The 19,229-nt window shown below is 34.7% G+C and overlaps 1 protein-coding gene across 1 annotated transcript; it reads right to left on the reverse strand.

The window, feature by feature from the left end:
• Positions 1–1,627: 1,627 nt before the first annotated feature.
• Positions 1,628–18,983, reverse strand: LOC132562150 (uncharacterized). Its single transcript, XM_060226883.1, has 12 exons — positions 18,929–18,983; positions 11,866–11,898; positions 11,264–11,369; positions 10,397–10,482; positions 9,532–9,625; positions 9,157–9,230; positions 8,235–8,520; positions 6,952–7,022; positions 5,262–5,346; positions 4,943–5,025; positions 4,480–4,567; positions 1,628–3,158 (listed from the first exon to the last, which is right to left on the reverse strand). Exons 1-12 carry the CDS (start codon positions 18,981–18,983, stop codon positions 1,628–1,630), a joined length of 2,592 nt encoding a protein of 863 aa, XP_060082866.1.
• Between the last annotated feature and the right edge of the window lie 246 nt (positions 18,984–19,229).

The raw sequence follows: 19,229 nt of genomic DNA on the forward strand, positions 1-19,229 counted from the left end.
GAATTCATGCTTTCTTTTATTTTTCCGGGATGAGATGGGGAAATGAAAACAAATTTAAAAAGGAAAACTAACTACGTTTTCTGACTTCCGCGAAATATGCACCTTTTCGTTTAAATCTTTTGGAACACTACAGAAATTTGAACCATCGAAAAAGAACATTGACATAAATATTGATATTTGTAGGACTATTACAAATATCTATAACAATTATTTAAACACAACTAATTAGAATCGCAATTGGATTAAGAAAACGGAGTCTGCTCCACAATGAATTATTATGTTTCAAGGAAGTGAGGTGATCACCTCAGAGATGTGTTTTGCTTATCTGAAATATTATCGACAACTATTTCTGTCATACTTGCCAATATGGTGTATAACCTGTTGTTTTTGACAAACATCTTTTTCTGTTAGAAAGTGTTACCATTGTATGATATTGCTACGATGGAACCTTGCCAACATCATTTGTGTACTACCAGCTGAACTGTAGGTATATTACAACAATGAAAACAGATTAAAGTTGTCTTCCCATATGTGAACATTGAAAATGATAAATATAAACATTGGAATGTTTTCAGTTGGCATTCATGTACTATGAATGTCAACTGGAGTTATATAGATTCCACATAATATACATCCATCAAGCGCTAACGTGTTTAATTTAATATTATCTTATCAAGTTCGCAGTCATATGTCAATGAATGCCAAACGGATGTAGGGCCATGCCTCAATATTTCATCATCCAATTTGTATGATTAAGTAAGGTCTGTTAAACCATGCATCTCTTTCATGTAAGTTTTGGAACGCATCCTTCGGCTGTAACTAACTAACATTAACCTCGTGAAATGTATTCGCAGAGATAGGGTACTAAGATTTAATCTATTTCACAATGGCATGACTAAAATGTCTATTTAAGTAATCATGAAAATTGAAAAAAGATGAGTTTTCACAAGTGCTGAGAGACATTCATATGGTAAAACATACTATTTTATGCCAAGTGCATAAATGAAACATACATAATAATTATATTACACTATTTTTGTAAGTGCCAATTTTGACGTCATGCCTTATTGCATGGTGACAAAACATTTTAAGTCAGCTGCCTGTTAAGCTGATTACTAGGAAAATGTTTTTCTATAGATTCAATAAAACCGATTTAGGTGTAATAACGGAGCAGTTACTAGTGCCTTTTTAACGCTATATCCTCGTACAAGTAAACGTGTTACATTTCAGGCAGTAAATCGAAAGTTACCTCCTTGTTAATTGAAAAAAAAAAAAAAACCCAAAAATATACAATTTCCTTGATGAAATTAAGATATTTCGTAACTCCCATATGTTATAAGAAAATGAATATATATTTCCAACTTTAGAAATGGAATTAATGTTATTTGGTATCTTAAAGAATAATGTTTAAAATGACGTCATCAAGAGCGGTATCTATCTAGCACCGTTATTGCTTGATGTTTATACTTAGATATATCACAGGACATCAGGGTTTATGTAAGTTTTCTGACAATGAAAGCTAAAAACAGGACGACGGTTTTGGCATTCGTCCAACTATTAAAGCCAACAACTATTTGTAGAATTTGTTAATTCTCTTTGTGAAATATATATATATATATTGATGTATTCAAGGTTTTTTAGTTGTCGTTCCTGAGGTCCTGCTTGGAATGGCAAATGAACTGCCACCACCGAAAGTCTGGAACAAAGTAAAGAATTCTGTAGGAAACATAAGAGACTGTAGAGGCACTGTTTTTCTCTCTGGTTTGCTTGGCTTTTTCTCATTCTGTACACTCTTATGAGCATTTGTTCTAGGTTCTGCTTTCTTAGGTTTTGACTTTCCTGCTGATTTCGTTTTATGCAGGGATGGCTTATCTGTTGTATGCAAGGAGAGAGGTGTCTGTCCTGGTTTATTCGCGACTAGTGGTTTAGAAGGGCTTTGCTTTGAAGATGTTATAGATGGTTTTGGACGCACCGCTTCTGACGACAAAGGGCTATTGATTGTTTGTGTTTGTCTGCTACCTGTTGATGAGACACGATTCATGGGAGGATGAGCTTTTCGTAGCGCCTTGTCAAGATTAAGAATAATTTTGTCTATTTCAGCAATGGCCTGTGCGTTTCCTTGTCGAGAGTCTTGTGATTGCTGAATAGGAACACTTGGATCTTGTATTGAACTAGATGGATCTGCCTCATTTCTTTGTAAAACTGGTACTGAACCAGTCGATCCGCTGTTGACAACAGGTACTTGTTCTGTCCTAATAATAAAAGAGTTTGTAGGAGCGTTATTCACCAATGGAAGAATCCTCTGAGCCTCCGCGGCCTGGCTATTAGGAATTGGTAGAGCTGCATCAAATTGCCGCCCTTGTGATTCTGAGGATGTTCTCCGACGATTCATTCCTCTAAAAATACTGGAAGAAGAGCCACTTCGTGTCGACTCTCTACGTCTCGATGGTCTTGGCGATCCAGAGGATGAGGTTCTTCGTCGGTTGATTCCTCTAAACGGAGAGGACGAACGGTCATTGTCGGATGAGCGTCCACTTTCTACCGGGGATGACTGACGTGATTGGTCGGAGGGTCTCCTGCGATTCATTCCCCTAAATGGACTGGATGGCTGTCTCCGCTGAGACTGGTCCGAAGATGGGCTTCCATTTTGAGGCTGAGGACTGGATGGTCGTCGCCTAGTTGGTCTTGGTGATGGACCGGAAGGTAGACCTGATGGGCGCTCTGCTCTCGCTATCTGCAAGGCATTCAACAAATCTGGCGATTGACCAGAATTTGTTACACTCGGCTGTGGGAGTGGGCCCAATGCCAAAGAATCTATATTGGAAGAAATGAAATTACCCATTGGATCTCTCTGTAAAGGACTCAATCCGGTCATTTGGTCTACGAAACCTGGACGATTTTGAGGTTGTCTTGGAGGTGTTGATGCTGAATCTGGTAAGGGATTTACTATTTCCTCTGTTGTTGTTCCCGTGTTTCCTGGCACTACCTGTGATTCATTTAAATGTCTTCTTCTCTCTTTTAAGGCTTTTGCTTTCTCTGTAGGCGTTGCTTCATGACTTTTGCCATTATTGTAATCCATCCAGTATCCGGGACACGCTGCCGTCTCCTTCGTAAGTTTGTGTATAAATCGGGGCCTACATCCTCCACAATTATCCACACTGTCAAAAAAGATATGACGTATTATTACAGCGGGTGTTGGTGGGGGTAGAGATGTAGGGGTTGTGGGGGTGGGGATGTAGGGGTTGTAGTGTAGGAATGTAGAGGCTGTGGGGTTAGGGATTTAGGTGTAGGAGGGGGCAGAGATGTAGGGGAACTTGGGGTAGGAATGTAAGTGTAGATGGGGGTAGGGATGTAGGGGTTGAGGAAAAAGGATGTAGTATATAGGGATTCTGGGGTAGGGTTATAGGGGTTGTAGGGTGGGGATGTAGGGGTTGTGGGGTAGGAATGTAGTGGTCGGGGGTAGGGATATAGGGGTGGGGATAGGGATATAGGGGCTGTAGGGGTTGGGAATTAGGGATGTTGTGGCTGTGGGGTCGGGGTAGGGATGTAAGGGTTGTAGGGGTTTGGGTTAAATTGCTTTCTTATTGCTACACAATGTGTTAGGTCTATCTATTTATCTATTTAATGAATAACTCAAACAAGGCGAAACCAAAGGTGGCTGAAAGATAAAACTAGAACCATTGCGAGGGATGATGAGGTACGAAAATCCATCATTATTCACAATGTGTATGAATCAGCTCTGTTTTATATATCGCGCAAGTCGTAACTAAGTAATATCTTTTCACGTATCCGGATAGACTTCTCCATTCGTACCTCTGTATAACGACCATCGTCTATCATTCGTGTTGTTCTCTCTATAACACCTATGTCTACCATTCAATACTCAATATGTATAACAAATAATGTCTTTCATTTTTATGTTATACCTATGTTTTGATCTCTTTGGCACTAATCTAACAACCGTACCTCAGTATAACGACCACTGAATGTAAAGTCTTTATCATACCTCTGTGTAACAGCTATTTCTATCACTTCATGTTTGTATCTCTGTATAACTACCATTGCCCATCATTTCACATTCATTCATGTTTCATTATTTTCTAGCCATAAATCTGTGTCATTTGATATCAAAACCTCTGTTTTACGACCTTTTTAGTATAACCTCTGTGTAACGACCATTAGATATACTTTCTAAGTCATACTCTGTACAGCATTCATTGTTATTTCTAGGTTACAACTGTGATTTTTCATCACAGACTTATTTCTTTATTTCAGATATCGTTTAAAGTACAGCTAAGAAAATTTTGTCCGACGAAATTATATCAGCTATATGTCATTCGTCTTCATTTCAAAATATAAAAAAAACCATGTAAACTGTATTGATATAATGTGATGTATTTGTTTTGTTATTTTTTTATTTTGCTTTTTTTGTTTCTGTTTTTATTGTTGTTGTTTTAGAGGGATGTATTTAATACGTACATGCAGCTAACGCTGGAATTTCTTGGACAGGTATCAAAACGGCAAACCGGGTATTCACATACGTGTCGTTTGGCGTTTCCTGGACATGCTGTGATAAAGTAAGACAGAAAAAATAGTTATACAAGATGAAATATATTTCTTCAATGCAAGTAATTGACAAAATCAATTGGTATTGTTATGGCGATGGTATTTTCAAAATCTGAAATCAGTTCAGCCATTTTTAACATCAAATATCATATAATTATTATTTATATTTGAACAGTTTTTCTGTTGCAGAGATCACACATGCAGCTGCTGGGTTTCATATTTACACGACGGTAGTAAAAGTTATAAAAACATGCTTATTGAGATGAAAGGCATGGATTTCAATGTAAGAGGAACGCTTATGATGAAACAGAATGGTTTACGTCGTTGTGATATATAATAAGAGAGAAAGAGAGAGAAAGAGAGTATTTATACTTACAATCAAGGATGTTTAGCGCATTACATGGAACCAGTTTATTATTATACCAGAAAGTTGATGTACACTTCCCACAAGCCTCCATTCTGTTGATGAAAATATTATTTGTTATAACCAAGCTTGTCCTATTTATTTTTTATTAACCATTTCAAGTACTGTTATTTTCATTGGTTCCGATTCCCGATGTTTTGAGGAAAAAATTTTAAAGTAAGTAATTAATGAGAACGACAACCTTTTAAATTAAATATATATTATATATTTGTAAAACTGTTGAATTTCCACTGATGTGTGATTTTTTATTGTGTCATATTGCTGTGTTTACCTGCACTCTGCTTTTGGTTCATTATGACAGTAGTTATAGGCGCATGAATCGCACGTGTGGAAGTAGGTAACGCCGGGAGGACATTCTGAAAAAAAAAAAAAAATGAATAGACATTTTATTTATCATTGACAACGTGAACTAATTACTAACTGATGTTTCATGTACCTAGTATAATTCCTTCTGTCCTTTAAAGTAGATATAGATATTGTACAAGAGAATACCATCATTTAAAAAGTTTTCATTAGATACAGTATAACTAAACAATGAAGTAAACTACATCAAACAGCTGTTTCGTCATTCTAGGACTCGTCAGTGATACTACATCATACAGCTGTTTCGTCCTTCTAGGACTCGTCAGTGATTACTACATCATACAGCTGTTCCGTCCTTTTTAGGACTCGTCAGTGATGTTACATCATACAGCTGTTTCGTCCTTCTAGGACTCGTCAGCGATTACTACATCATACAGCTGTTCCGTCCTGTTTAGGACTCGTCAGTTATGTTACATCATACAGCTATTTCGTCCTTCTAGGACTCGTCAGTGATGTTACATCATACAGCTGTTTCGTCCTTCTAGGACTCGTTAGTGATGCTACATCATACAGCTGTTCTGTCCTTTTTAGGACTCGACAGAGATGTTACATCATACAGCTGTTTCGTCATTCTAGGACTCGTCAGTGATGTTACATCATACAGCTGTTTCGTCCTTCTAGGACTCGTCAGTGATTACTACATCATACAGCTGTTCCGTCCTTCTAGGACTCGTCAGTGATTACTACATCATACAGCTGTTTCGTCCTTCTAGGACTCGTCAGTGATTACTACATCATACAGCTGTTCCGTCCTTTTTAGGACTCGTCAGTGATGTTACATCATACAGCTGTGTCGTCTTTCTAGAACTCGTCAGTGATGTTACATCATACAGCTGTTTCGTCCTTCTAGAACTCGTCAGTGATTACTACATCATACAGCTGTTCCGTCATTTTTAGGACTCGTCAGTGATGTTACATCATACAGCTGTTTCGTCCTTCTAGGACTCGTTAGTGATGCTACATCATACAGCTGTTCTGTCCTTTTTAGGACTCGACAGAGATGTTACATCATACAGCTGTTTCGTCATTCTAGGACTCGTCAGTGATACTACATCAAACAGCTGTTTCGTCCTTCTAGGACTCGTCAGTGATTACTACATCAAACAGCTGTTTCGTCCTTCTAGGACTCGTCAGTGATTACTACATCATACAGCTGTTCCGTCCTTTTTAGGACTCGACAGAGGTGTTACATCATACAGCTGTGTCGTCATTCTAGGACTAGTCAGTGATGCTACATCATACAGCTGTGTCGTCTTTCTAGAACTCGTCAGTGATGTTACATCATACAGCTGTTTCGTCCTTCTAGGACTCGTCAGTGATTACTACATCATACAGCTGTTCCGTCATTTTTAGAACTCGTCAGTGATGTTACATCATACAGCTGTGTCGTCATTCTAGGACTAGTCAGTGATGCTACATCATACAGCTGTGTCGTCTTTCTAGAACTCGTCAGTGATGTTACATCATACAGCTGTTTCGTCCTTTTAGAACTCGTCAATGATGCTAAGGGCCTACAATTCACCAACTGACAGGGACTTTTCAGATTTATACTTTATCAAATACTAACTGATAACTACAGATTATGGTGTTATACGTACTCTCCCCTCTACAATTCACCCGCTCTGTTCCAACGTAAAATTCGGTGTTACATCCGCCACAGTTATTGACCCTAAAATGAATTAAATATCAAAATAAGATAAATGCTTAATCACAATAATATATATATAATAATAAGACGAATAATAAAATATATCTAGATAAATGATAAATCATATTAAGATAAATGATCAATCATATTAAGATAAATGATCAATCATATTAAGATAAATGATCAATCATATTAAGATAAATGACCAATCATATTAAGATAAATGATCAATCATATTAAGATAAATGATCAATCATATCAAGATCAATGATAAATCATATTAAAATAAATGATCAATCATATTAAGATAAATGATCAATCATATTAAGATAAATGATTAATCATATTAAGATAAATGACCAATCATATTAAGATAAATGATCAATCATATTAAGATAAATGATCAATCATATCAAGATAAATGATAAATCATATTAAGATAAATGACCAATCATATTAAGATAAATGACCAATCATATTAAGATAAATGACCAATCATATTAAGATAAATGATCAATCATATTAAGATAAATGATCAATCATATTAAGATAAATGACCAATCATATCAAGATAAATGATAAACAAACGTTCAATAGTGTCATACTAAAACAAGAATATTAAATTGATAGAATATAATTAGATTCAAAAGATATTCTGCTGTGCCTTAATGTGTAAACTGACTAATCGCATTATCTTCTCGCTCTTATATACATGGATATATTTTCTGTGTAAGATAAAAATAAGAATGACAACAAATAAAAACAACATAAGATATGTGAATGATTGATGACGAATTAATCTCCTGATTTGTATCTTCTGTTTTGGTTTGGTGACAGACATATTATCCCAATCCGGCTTAGGAATTCTTGTTATAATTTTTATCCTATCATCCGCCTGTTATCATCTGACCTAACAAAATGGCTTCCCTGTATGATCTTGTCATCCGCGTTTAAAATACAATCTGTCATAATGTAACATTCCTGAATTATGTGATCAGAATGTATCTTAAATATGCTTTAAGTTCTCGTTTCATAGAAAGTTTTCAGAAACTCGTTTCGCAACTCTGAGTATACACTCTAATGCTTACGAAATAAAATCAGATGAGATATTTTCTCATTACAATTCCTTCGTGTATTGTCATGGAGATAAAACAAAATAGAAATTAGTTAGGACGGAAAAGGAATAAATAGGATAAAGACACCTTAATAGGTCTTAATCTAACTTTCAAGTACCTGCAAACTGCTTCAGGATAATTTTCACACTGCGCATTAGCACATAGATTTTCACAAATCCGTTCGGTGACACCCCTTCGACAGACAGTGGGCTCTGCCACGTCCCCAGGCCCAGCAGACCTAAAGGAGTTTGTCGATTCCTCCGCTCTGGCAATGACTGGGATACCAACACCTCGATTGGCTGCTGCAATAGAGGGCGTTAGTTCATTTCCGGTCATCACTGCTCCCGCCACTTCCGGATGGAAAAATGATAATCCTTGCAGATCGTTTCCCGCTATCGGAGAAACTAAAACAGACGTATATATGTAGATACCCTAATATCTGAAGCTTATTTCCCAATCAAGATCGCCACCGTGATTGGCATGGCAACACCCTGTAGAAAACAGATATCTGGACGAATGAGTCATATTTGATTTGTCAGTTTACAAATTAGAGACGTTTGCTTTGAGATATAAAATCAATCATAATAGAGATTTGTAGGATTATGTAAACTTCCAAATAAATTATGATTTATGATTGAAATTATAAAAAAAATTGTTTTAATATTTAATTGAATCAAAGAGGTTGATGATTATAAATGAATTTGTGATTGAATTAAGTACATTCGTCAATCATTCCATTTATTTGAGTCATTTTCATCTGAATTAAGTACATTCGTCAATCATTCCATTTATTTGAGTCATTTTCATCTGAATTAAGTACATTCGTCAATCATTCCATTTATTTGAGTCATTTTCATCTGAATTGAACAATCGGATTCTCAACCATCTAGAAAGAATTAGAAAAATCTAGTCTTTAAAACAATAAAGAATTTAACAATCCAGGGTTTTAGCTCATTAGAGTGTTGTCGTAGTTACCGATGACTGTATATAAGGATTTTATATTTGGCGGAATTATCAAAATGTTCAAATATATGCCTTACATGGTTGAGAGGGACACATGAGCCACTGTCCGTCTACGAAATACTCCGGACTGCACACTCCACACCTGTTCACTCTAAAACACAAAGAAAAAGTATGAAAAGGGAGAGAAACGTGTTTTAATCGTAATGTTATCTGCGTATGTTTCTTTATAAATCAGAACTACTTGAACAGACATCGCGTGTCATTTTGGAAGTAGGATTTTTCATGGTCAGTTCTAATATCAATGACGAAAAAAATAAGGAAATAATACTTTGGAACTTTAGAATCAACAACGCTTTGAAAATGGTGCTTGTTTCTGTTTACACAATACAATACACTTTTCATATACCAGACCATAGACAAACACACGCTAATATACATCAAATTTCACTCACCGACACCGCGTCCCGCTAAACCGGTCGTCCAGACAAATGTTTTCACAAAGGCGTGTTTGGCAGTTCCTTAATATGACATTGGGAGGACATTCTGCTGATAACGAAACATGATGTTAGTTTATGTTAATGTAAAGCTTGTTCTCTCCTGAGTTCATATACAGTACATAGAAGCAAAAGAAGCTTTCTCTTTTGAAACACCTGGTCGTGTTTTCCTAACACTTTTTTCAGAATTTTTTTATATGTAAACCTTGTATATTTTTATGTTACCATAGTTTCTTCTAATATGTGTTTTAAGAGAAATTCTGTTAAAATGCTTTGTTTTCTTTGATGTAACATTCTTTTCTGTTCAGTCTGTGCAATGATTGCGGGACATTTGAAACGTACATAATAAACATGGCTATTACTTAATATTTCGATAACTACATGCTCTTAAATCTCGAACATAAGACACTGCTTATTTTGTGAAATAGAATGCTAATGTGGATTAAACCATGTTAAAACAATACCAAGTATATTTTTGAGTTCGGTGTGTTAACCAGCTTAATGAGAATCACCATTGGTAAATCGTAATAGGACATTATTGTTTTGAAAGTAATTAAATTGATATGATAACAATTGGGAAGTTATCATTTATAACCATGCACGTGTCTTTCCTCTCAGCCTTAAAGGACTTTTCGTGTTGTAATTTTATATCTTCTGTTTGTTGGTGACTACAATGACGCAGTGTCAGGATGGACCAAACTCTAGGTATATGACCTTATCAGATATACCAGCTGTTAGTAGTGGTGAATAGGTGAGAAATTAGGCATAGGGATAGAAAGATGGGGTGATTCATTGTATTAAGTGTGATCCTAGTGTCACATACCTCTCGTTGTAGGCCTTTCACACTGGACTTCTTGATTGTCGACAAACCATCTCTTTACACACATTCCACAACCGTCTTTTACCCTCCTGTAACACAGAAAAGATAACAAATTTGATAAAGTCAGCCTATTAGATCTAGGTTGATAACGCATAAGTATACTTTTCATATCATTATGCAAGTTAAAAAGGGAGATAATTATTTTCATTTTATCTAATATTAGACAAAATTGAATGAAAAACGAAAAAGTTACGAATACTATGCTAATTGCACAAAAATATTTTACTTCAAACATATTTCATTTAGTAAATAAAATAAATAATAATTCCTAGAGTATTTCCTTATTTTATTGACGAAACCATCATGAGCTGAGAATGATGTCTCATTTAAATATTGGCAAAATACAGCCAATGAAATCTCTCCTACGAGTGTAATAATTACAAGAATATATTCAAAGAATTATGTTACAAAGATAAGAAGATATTTGCAGTATATAATCTATCTAGCTGTAAAACAATTCCAATGTGTAAAGTGTCATAACACCTGCTTCATTGTAGCACATTTTCCCGGAGTCTATTTTCAGCATAATGACTTCCTGGATAATTGTCCTGACATAAAAGTGATTATAAGATGGATGAATATTTTTTTCTCACGTTCACACTTCAGTTTACTACAGATGTTCTTTTATCGTTAATTTTTATTTTATATGTATTTTTGTTTTGTTTTTTTTGGCTGCGATTTCCCCTTCATTACGTCGATATTGGGCTTGAAATATGATTTCGTTAGCACGTGAGCATTTCCTAGTATTCTTTTCACTGTTTGACCTGACTGAATGGATCAGTTGTCCCTTTGTCACGTCAGATAACTTACTTGCACTCAGGTATGCCTCTACTAGATATACACGTTCCTGGATTGGATCCACAGTGTTTCATATAGCATGATTTCCACTGTTTACGCCAGTTACTTGACACGCATCCTAGAATACATTTTAAATAATGTATTAAGTATCACCATGAAGAATAGATTTAGTGGAGTTCGTGACTGCTTAAAAAATTAAGAACTTATATGTCCACAAAATGATAAGCATGTACAAATTACATGGGCTGTAGTATTTGTGGAATTGAGGAAAATTTATCCGCGAATCAAATGAAAAACTAATGTATACATATATATTATGAGTACCATGAAATTTGTGCCTCATAGAACTATATGATTATTATTTTGGTATAAGAAAAAAGGGAAAAGAAATTGAGTCAAAGAAAAGAAATTAAGAAAAAAAGAAAATAAGGAAAAGAAGAAAGAAATGAAGAAAAAAAAAGAAAAAAAATTAAGAAAAAAGGGATTAAGAGAATTAAAATAAATAGAGGGGAGAAAATTAAAATATATATATATATATATATATATATAGAAAAATACCAAGTGGTTATTAATAAAATAAGATACTAATAAAATAGGTGATAAGATATACATACCTGTACTGTTTACAACTTGAGAAAATACAAAATCTGAAAAAAATAAGAACGAAAATATTATGACGTAAGATACACAATATGATTGATTGTAATGAATATTACACATTGATTGTGATGAATATTATACATTGATTGAATAATACACATTTACGAAGTTTAAGGTTTAGATATGGAACAGAGAACGCACGTGTTAAAGATAATATCTATGAGACAGTTTCCGGGAAAAAGCTTGTTAATATTTATCGAAATTCTCAATCATATACTGAGTAGATGTTCTTGTGTTACAAATACTAAGAACATATAGGACGTTTCAAAACCAAAAAAAAATCACATATCTATTTTTTCATAGATTTCAGAATATCTATTGTACATGGAACCAGTTTAAATAATATATCTTGATGTAACCAACCACAGACATCCCACAGACAAATAATAATAGGTATAACCGTGTTTTTTGTTGTCTATAAATAAACTTTATCTACTTAACAACATTTTGTTAGCCCAGATGTAAGCTTACGAGAAATTGGAAGGATAACGGCAGGTGACCACCTACACATCCGTTCCGGGAATCGAACGCAAATTGTTTGTTCTGATGATCCTTTTGTGAAATTGTTTAAAGTGTATGAGTATATGTGATTAAGAAAATGCACATCTTTATTTTTCTTGCTATTTTTTTTTTATGAATAACAAGTTTTCTTGGTTAGTTTTAAGGAGATCTTTGTTTGCAGCAACATGATCTCAAAATGCTGATTTTCACTTTGATGTGACAACCGTAAATCTTCATAGAAATAAAAAAAAAAAATGCAAATTTTGAAAAATCGCATCAGTCTTTTTTTGAAAATATTCCGAAAATATATTTCTCAATACTTGGTGCTTTAATGGAAAAATGGTTGGGAATTAACTTTATATACAATTGTTGGTGTTGTGCTTATTGTTTGTAAATTTCTCACAAATGTTTTTTTCAAAACGCAAGATATTGATTAAAATTTGTATTTTTGGATTCTATAGTTCAGGAAAAGAGATTCACATACATCAAAATAAAATGTTTTAAACCTGTGGTTTGTGGTGATAATTCGGCAAAATACTGTTATATTTCGCCGTAAAATTTCAGCATTACACCCAAAGGGAAATTCCCAAGGAACGGAAATGACTGCACAAAATGTCACATAAAACGTCATTCGTCTAGAAAAACGGTGCCTGTACAACAGTACGTGTATATCAAACCGCAGAGGTGTATGACATTACGTTGGGATTTATTTCATACCAAGTTATGTTCGACTGCTTGTCAAACATGAGTGTCATACATCTTTAAGTGGGGATGTACACGCACTACAATAAACCTACATGACCTATTTACAGGGAGATAACCCATACTTTATAAAACCTAATTTCAAAGTAAGAACGGAATTTTCAACTTCTCGTATTTCCTAATGTTTGTTAATCATTATAACCTGTCGTGTGATCACTGCTTGTTTTAGGTTTTTTACGGTAGAATATGTTTTAGGTACGATTAGGGAACATGTGTGTCTATACTGACTGGTATACGAAGCGATGAGATACTAATCATTGCGGAACCGTAGATACATAGGGATAGGCAAAACATAACGAATATTAACAAGTATGTGTGTATATTTTTCATATACACAACTGATCCTGCTGCCTCGGGCTATCTGAGCACTCATTGGTCATTAATGTTAGATTTTATTCATAAATGAACCAATCAGATCGCTCGTTACACATACGTCAAGGAAAGTAGACAAGCTTGCGTCAATAATGAATCACATTAGGACAAGAGTGGTTTATTTTCTTATTTACTTTATGAATCTGTGATGAAGCCACTTATATCGTTCACAGTTGTCAGAAAAATGGATAAGTTATATTTTTAACATCTATCATACCATACATTATACAACGCATATATTGTGTGGAGAGAGACAAGGAGTTGATATCAAAAGTAATTTACATATATAATCGATTAGTGTTTACAAGTATGTATCATAATAATATATCATGTCATGATATTTACATATTCAACGGTTTTAGACACTTAAAAAATATAAAAAAAAATTCATGAAATATGAGAATAAAGTTCATTTTTAAAAAACTTAAACTTATGACCTGTTATGCCTTTCTATCGCTCTGTGTTTGTAACAATAATTAACCCAATAAGCTCACAGTCGTTTAAGTAAACCCCAGTTGGATTAAACTTATCTAGTGATTGTAATAGCATAGATCTGATTAGAATTAATAGATAAACGTTATTTATTTTACAACCATTTTGAAACACATTATTTTATTTTGTATTAATCAATGTTGTTGGTCCGGTTATAAGCGCGCAACAAATCTTACTGTGGAAGGAAACTTAGATGTCTTGTTATTCTTCCGGCTATGAAACCACTCTTTTGAAAACACTTTGCCATAAGTTAGAGACCAGCCATACCTTAGACTGGGCCTAATCCAGTTCGCTGCAGTTAAGACAAATATTCAGTGAAAACTGAGAAACAGAATATATAACACCTAACAGAACTATCCACTGTCGATATGAAAATATATTTCCGGAACCGGAAGTGCTGTATAATTTTTAAAAAGACGCGCTAAAAAAAAGGCATTCCCGAAGACTTTAAAAATAAGTTAGCTGTCTCTTATTAACAAATACGTCATCAACTCACCAAAACATGTTATTTGGTCAAGAACATAAACTTATAAACGAGATCTATAAAGAAAATATCCATATAGGATATCTCCACAACGCTTTTGTTATCAATTTTGTTTCCGTCATTGTTGTTTTTTTTTTCATTTTTTTTTTATTACATGTATTATCTATTTGTCAGAGATAGTCAACCATAAACTCAGCTAGGTTCATTTCTGGTTAACTTTCAGGAGCGTCACAATAATCTTCTCTTGAATAGTTTTCGCACGAAGTGGGCTATGTGTGGTTTGGCGTTGTCAATTAGATTAGGCCAATCTACCGATGCATTTCATCGTAATACTATAAAAATGAAAAGTTGGATGCTCTGATCACGGGCATTTGTCCATTTAAAGTTCTATTAAGGACATACAATTAAAGCTTACACTTTAGAGAAAATTATTTACTAACACCGCCTCAACAAATGTTTTTGTTCTTATCAATATCACATTTATGGCATGCCGTATTTCTCGACTTCTAAACGCGGACGCTGCCGTTTGCTGAAAGAGGTAAAAAACGGCTTCCGTCAGACCAAAAGATTCTTCGTAAAGACCAAATATTCCGTGTATAGTGATCATGTGCCCAGTGTAGTCTTGTTTGCATACTATTGAGACCTTTAGTATCACTGACGAGTCTTAAGGATGAAACTTTATATTGGTGTGTCCTTTGTACAATCTTGTTTGCTCCTTGCAATTAACGGAGGACATTTCACTAGTCGGCGACAGAAAAATCAGTGTTCATTAAGGATATCATACTAGCCAAGTGTTCAAATTAAATAGTTGTCCATTAATTCATATACGTGAAAGGCAAAGTTGACCGCAAACTGTAAGAAAACCTAAAAAGCAAAATAAAAGGAAAATTGAATGACGTCATCGTATTTTTATGGGTTAAATCCATATTTGGTAGCTTCAAATCAGAAGCACGAGCTGCACCGTTATGGATTATTTTTGGTTTATGAGGTTAAAACATGCTTCAGGAAATATAGTAGTTATTTTGACACATTGAAACACAGTCAGTGATGTTACAAGGAGCCACGCAAACCGTAGACACGCTGTGTTTCGGTGTCCTTACAGTAATTAGCAAACTATGTTTTATTCTATAATTAAATTTCTTCACCAAAATGTTAAGAATGTCATATTTCTATGAAATTTTTGTCATTGAAGACATCATATGTGATTAACATTATTCACTATTTGGTTACGTTTTGAATGATAACGATACGGATAACGGTGATAGCTTAATAGCCCTAATGGTTTATGTAATGTCCCGGTGTCGATTAAAGACACATTTGTCCTCAATGAGACATGCATTTGTAATTAATTTGTTATAAGATAAGCAAATTTATGACTAAACTGTAAAGTTTTTTTTAGAGATCTAAACATTTTGTATCTTAATTGGTAACAGCTGCTGTTTACCAAATAAGTCATTGTTTATTCATATTTTCCCCCGTTATGAATAAATTGCTGTATAATGAGTTATATAGGTCATGATATATATTACATTTCAGAACTATAATGTTTATTGAAGTACAATGTGACAGGATGTCATTGCGGCGGCGATAACAACACGTAGAATTTTAAACAGATGTTCAGGTTGAATGTAATATATTGAAACTTATCACAAACTGGCGACGACAATCTACAGGATTTGTTATTAGCTTCAAGTAGAAGAGGAATATGTGATCAGGAAGATGCAAATCAATTCGTCCCCGGGAAGCAGACAAACGTTATTTGCTTTTTTAGTCGTGGTCTTGGGCAAAATAGTTAATCTGAATTGTTCTGGACGGTTTGCGGCGGACCCCCTGTATGTTGTTCGGTAATGCAGCCACCAGGTAAAACGAGGATGCCACGCATCGATAGACAATGGCCAAAAGCTGTTCATGAGAGAGACAGAGAGAGAGAGAGAGAGAGAGAGAGAGAGAGAGAGAGAGAGAGAGAGAGAGAGAGAGAGAGAGAGAGAGAGAGAGAGAGAGAGAGAGAGAGAGAGAGAGAGAGAGAGACAGACAGAGAGAGAGAGAGAGAGAGAGAGAGAGAGAGAGAGAGAGAGAGAGAGAGAGAGAGAGACAGACAGACAGACAGACAGACAGACAGACAGACAGACAGAGAATGAGGAGGAGGGGGAGGGGGGAGGGGGGAGGGGGGGTCACCATCGAACCTAAAACACAATGTTGTTTACGTAACTCTAATCCTAGTCTCTGAGGCTTCAGAAAGTATTTTAAATATACCAGCGATATCGCCACTGAAACATCCTAGCTTTAGTATGCTATGTATTTACTGTGAGAACGTTAGGTTTCGTGGGGGATTTATCTATAAGATACTCGATAAATATGTTTAGATTTTTAGAATTAGCTAAAGTAGAGACTATTAATGGTTTTTACGAAAGCGTAGCTCCGTTTTGTATTACAATTTCAATATTTTTTTCTCATTTGAGAGCTTGGCATTACATTCCTTGTTGTAAGTTGTTTGTTTCATAGCAACACCCCAGTATCCTATGGTGTTTCAATGTTGTAGTTGAATCAATAGTCAAGGTCCTTTTCCGTTGTCATGATTTCCGTTTAAGTAGTTTTTCAAACTCGTTACACTTAGTTTCAAAAGATGCAGGTGGATGAAATTTTAGAATGTTGTACATCAAAAGTTACGTAACATAATATACGAAACACATTGTGTTTTAGGCTTGTAAGCTCCCCTTATGGTTCTGTTGCTGTTTACAACGTTCTCATTTTAGAACGTGGCATTACTAACTAAAATCAACATGGCGGATGTCGTCAATGAAACAAAAGACGCTTACTGTTGCCTAACACCTGGTCTTATGCTTGTACCTTTCAGTATTATCAGCGCAAATCTTTCTTTTGCTTATATTTTGTCCTAGTGTTATCATATTTTTGTCTGGATTTTTGTTTTTTTGTTTTAGGAATTGGATGGCATTTAAAGAAATCAAAGATAAAAGAAACATTTAAGCCATGAAATAGCATAAGTCGTAGGAACATCCGGAATATGGAATGGCTTATAACATCATTCAGACATATCAATATAGAGGGACCGACTTCTTTATGATAGTGTCATCGTTGCTTTTATCTTCTGGTTATATAGCAATGTGATGGGTGTAGACAGTTTTATCATATAGGGATTTGTACAAGACATCAGGCAAGTGGTGGAAAATATTGCCATGTCTTAGAATTATAATCCATTACGAATCTGATTGGACTCATGCTGGAAAATCGGAAATGACCAGCGTTATAACAATTTGTAAAAGGTGAATCAACATAATCAACAGTAGGAACAATCTACACAAATCATGAAGACATGGTGATAAACAAACCTATTTCCTGTCAATAAAAGAAAAAGATTGTTTAATGTAATACATAAAGTGATACATATATATATAATCCGATTTTATACCTTTTTTGTAGTTGTGACAGTTGATTTATACATCTCAGTAAATATGAATTAAATGGCTGTAATTGTTTGGCATTCTCTATTGGCTCAAACCTTTGATATAAATTTGACTTAATCAGACACAGAAACGATTGTAAAAAGTCCTTAATGCTGCAACTGTTACGTGATATATGCCTGCTGAGGTCATCATAAGGTGAAACATGACATACAGCAAATGTCTTTTTATATCATAAAACCTCATAGTCCTTGTTTAACTAATGTTTGCAAAATCAAAACATGTATTTTTACAACGATGTGATGGCGCTAACGTTTGAAGCACTATGGACCTTCAAACAATTACATCTTATATGAGGTAAAAACAGGTGACAAGTAAGCATTCATTTTCATTTTGACTGAGGCCACAATTGTTGCTAGGTTAGGTAAGATTATGTAAGGTCATCTTTCTAAAATGAAAACTGTAATGGTTTTTGGGATATCACGTGATACGTTGTCATAAATAAAGGTCGTCATAAATAAACTGGTAACAATAGCAAGTATTCAAATCAGGTGTGATATTTATCAACCATCAAAGCGCTCTTTCAAAGATCGATGTAGTTTATAGGGATTGTGAAAACACAGAACCAGATCTTACTGTCTTATAAAGGTTATAAAACATTCTCAGTTCAAAGTATGAATATGTCATCCGACTGTTGACATATATATGTCGTTGTTCTAATCTTCTAATGTGTGTATTTGGAAAACTTTGTCACTTTTTTCTGTATTAAACGTTGGGACTTTTGATATTTTTCAATGCACATCTATTAATTGATTTCTCGTTTGTTTCCTTCCATATATATCACCTTCCGAACTCTGCAGTATCTGCTGTAGAGGTTAGCAATGCATATCGATTAGGATCTACCTGTTCCAATTGTGGAAAATGTCATTTTATGTTGACGAAGAAAAGTAGACAAAGATGACATGGATGATAAAAAAACCCACTCACCTGTAACAACTGTTATGAGAAGAGACATGAATACGATATAGTATTTTGAGTCCATAGTGGTACACAAACGAAAACGAAAACTACACGACTCTTTTGGACGAAATCTGCGTTAGAACTGTCTCCATGTATCCAGAAGTGCTATATATATATGTTGTTTTGTTTTATCCAGGTCTAATCAAAACCACACAATCGACTGGTATATACGTGCACTCTCTCTGACGTATGTGTAATAACATTACCCCACGTTGATTAATTACATCAGTCTCAAAGGTAAGCACAGGTGAGCCAATAGACATAACGC

Source organism: Ylistrum balloti, unplaced genomic scaffold (genome assembly GCF_031769215.1).
Source record: "Ylistrum balloti isolate Yb309-2 unplaced genomic scaffold, AGI_CSIRO_Ybal_v1 Utg369670, whole genome shotgun sequence".
Classification (NCBI taxonomy): Eukaryota; Metazoa; Mollusca; class Bivalvia; order Pectinida; family Pectinidae; genus Ylistrum; species Ylistrum balloti.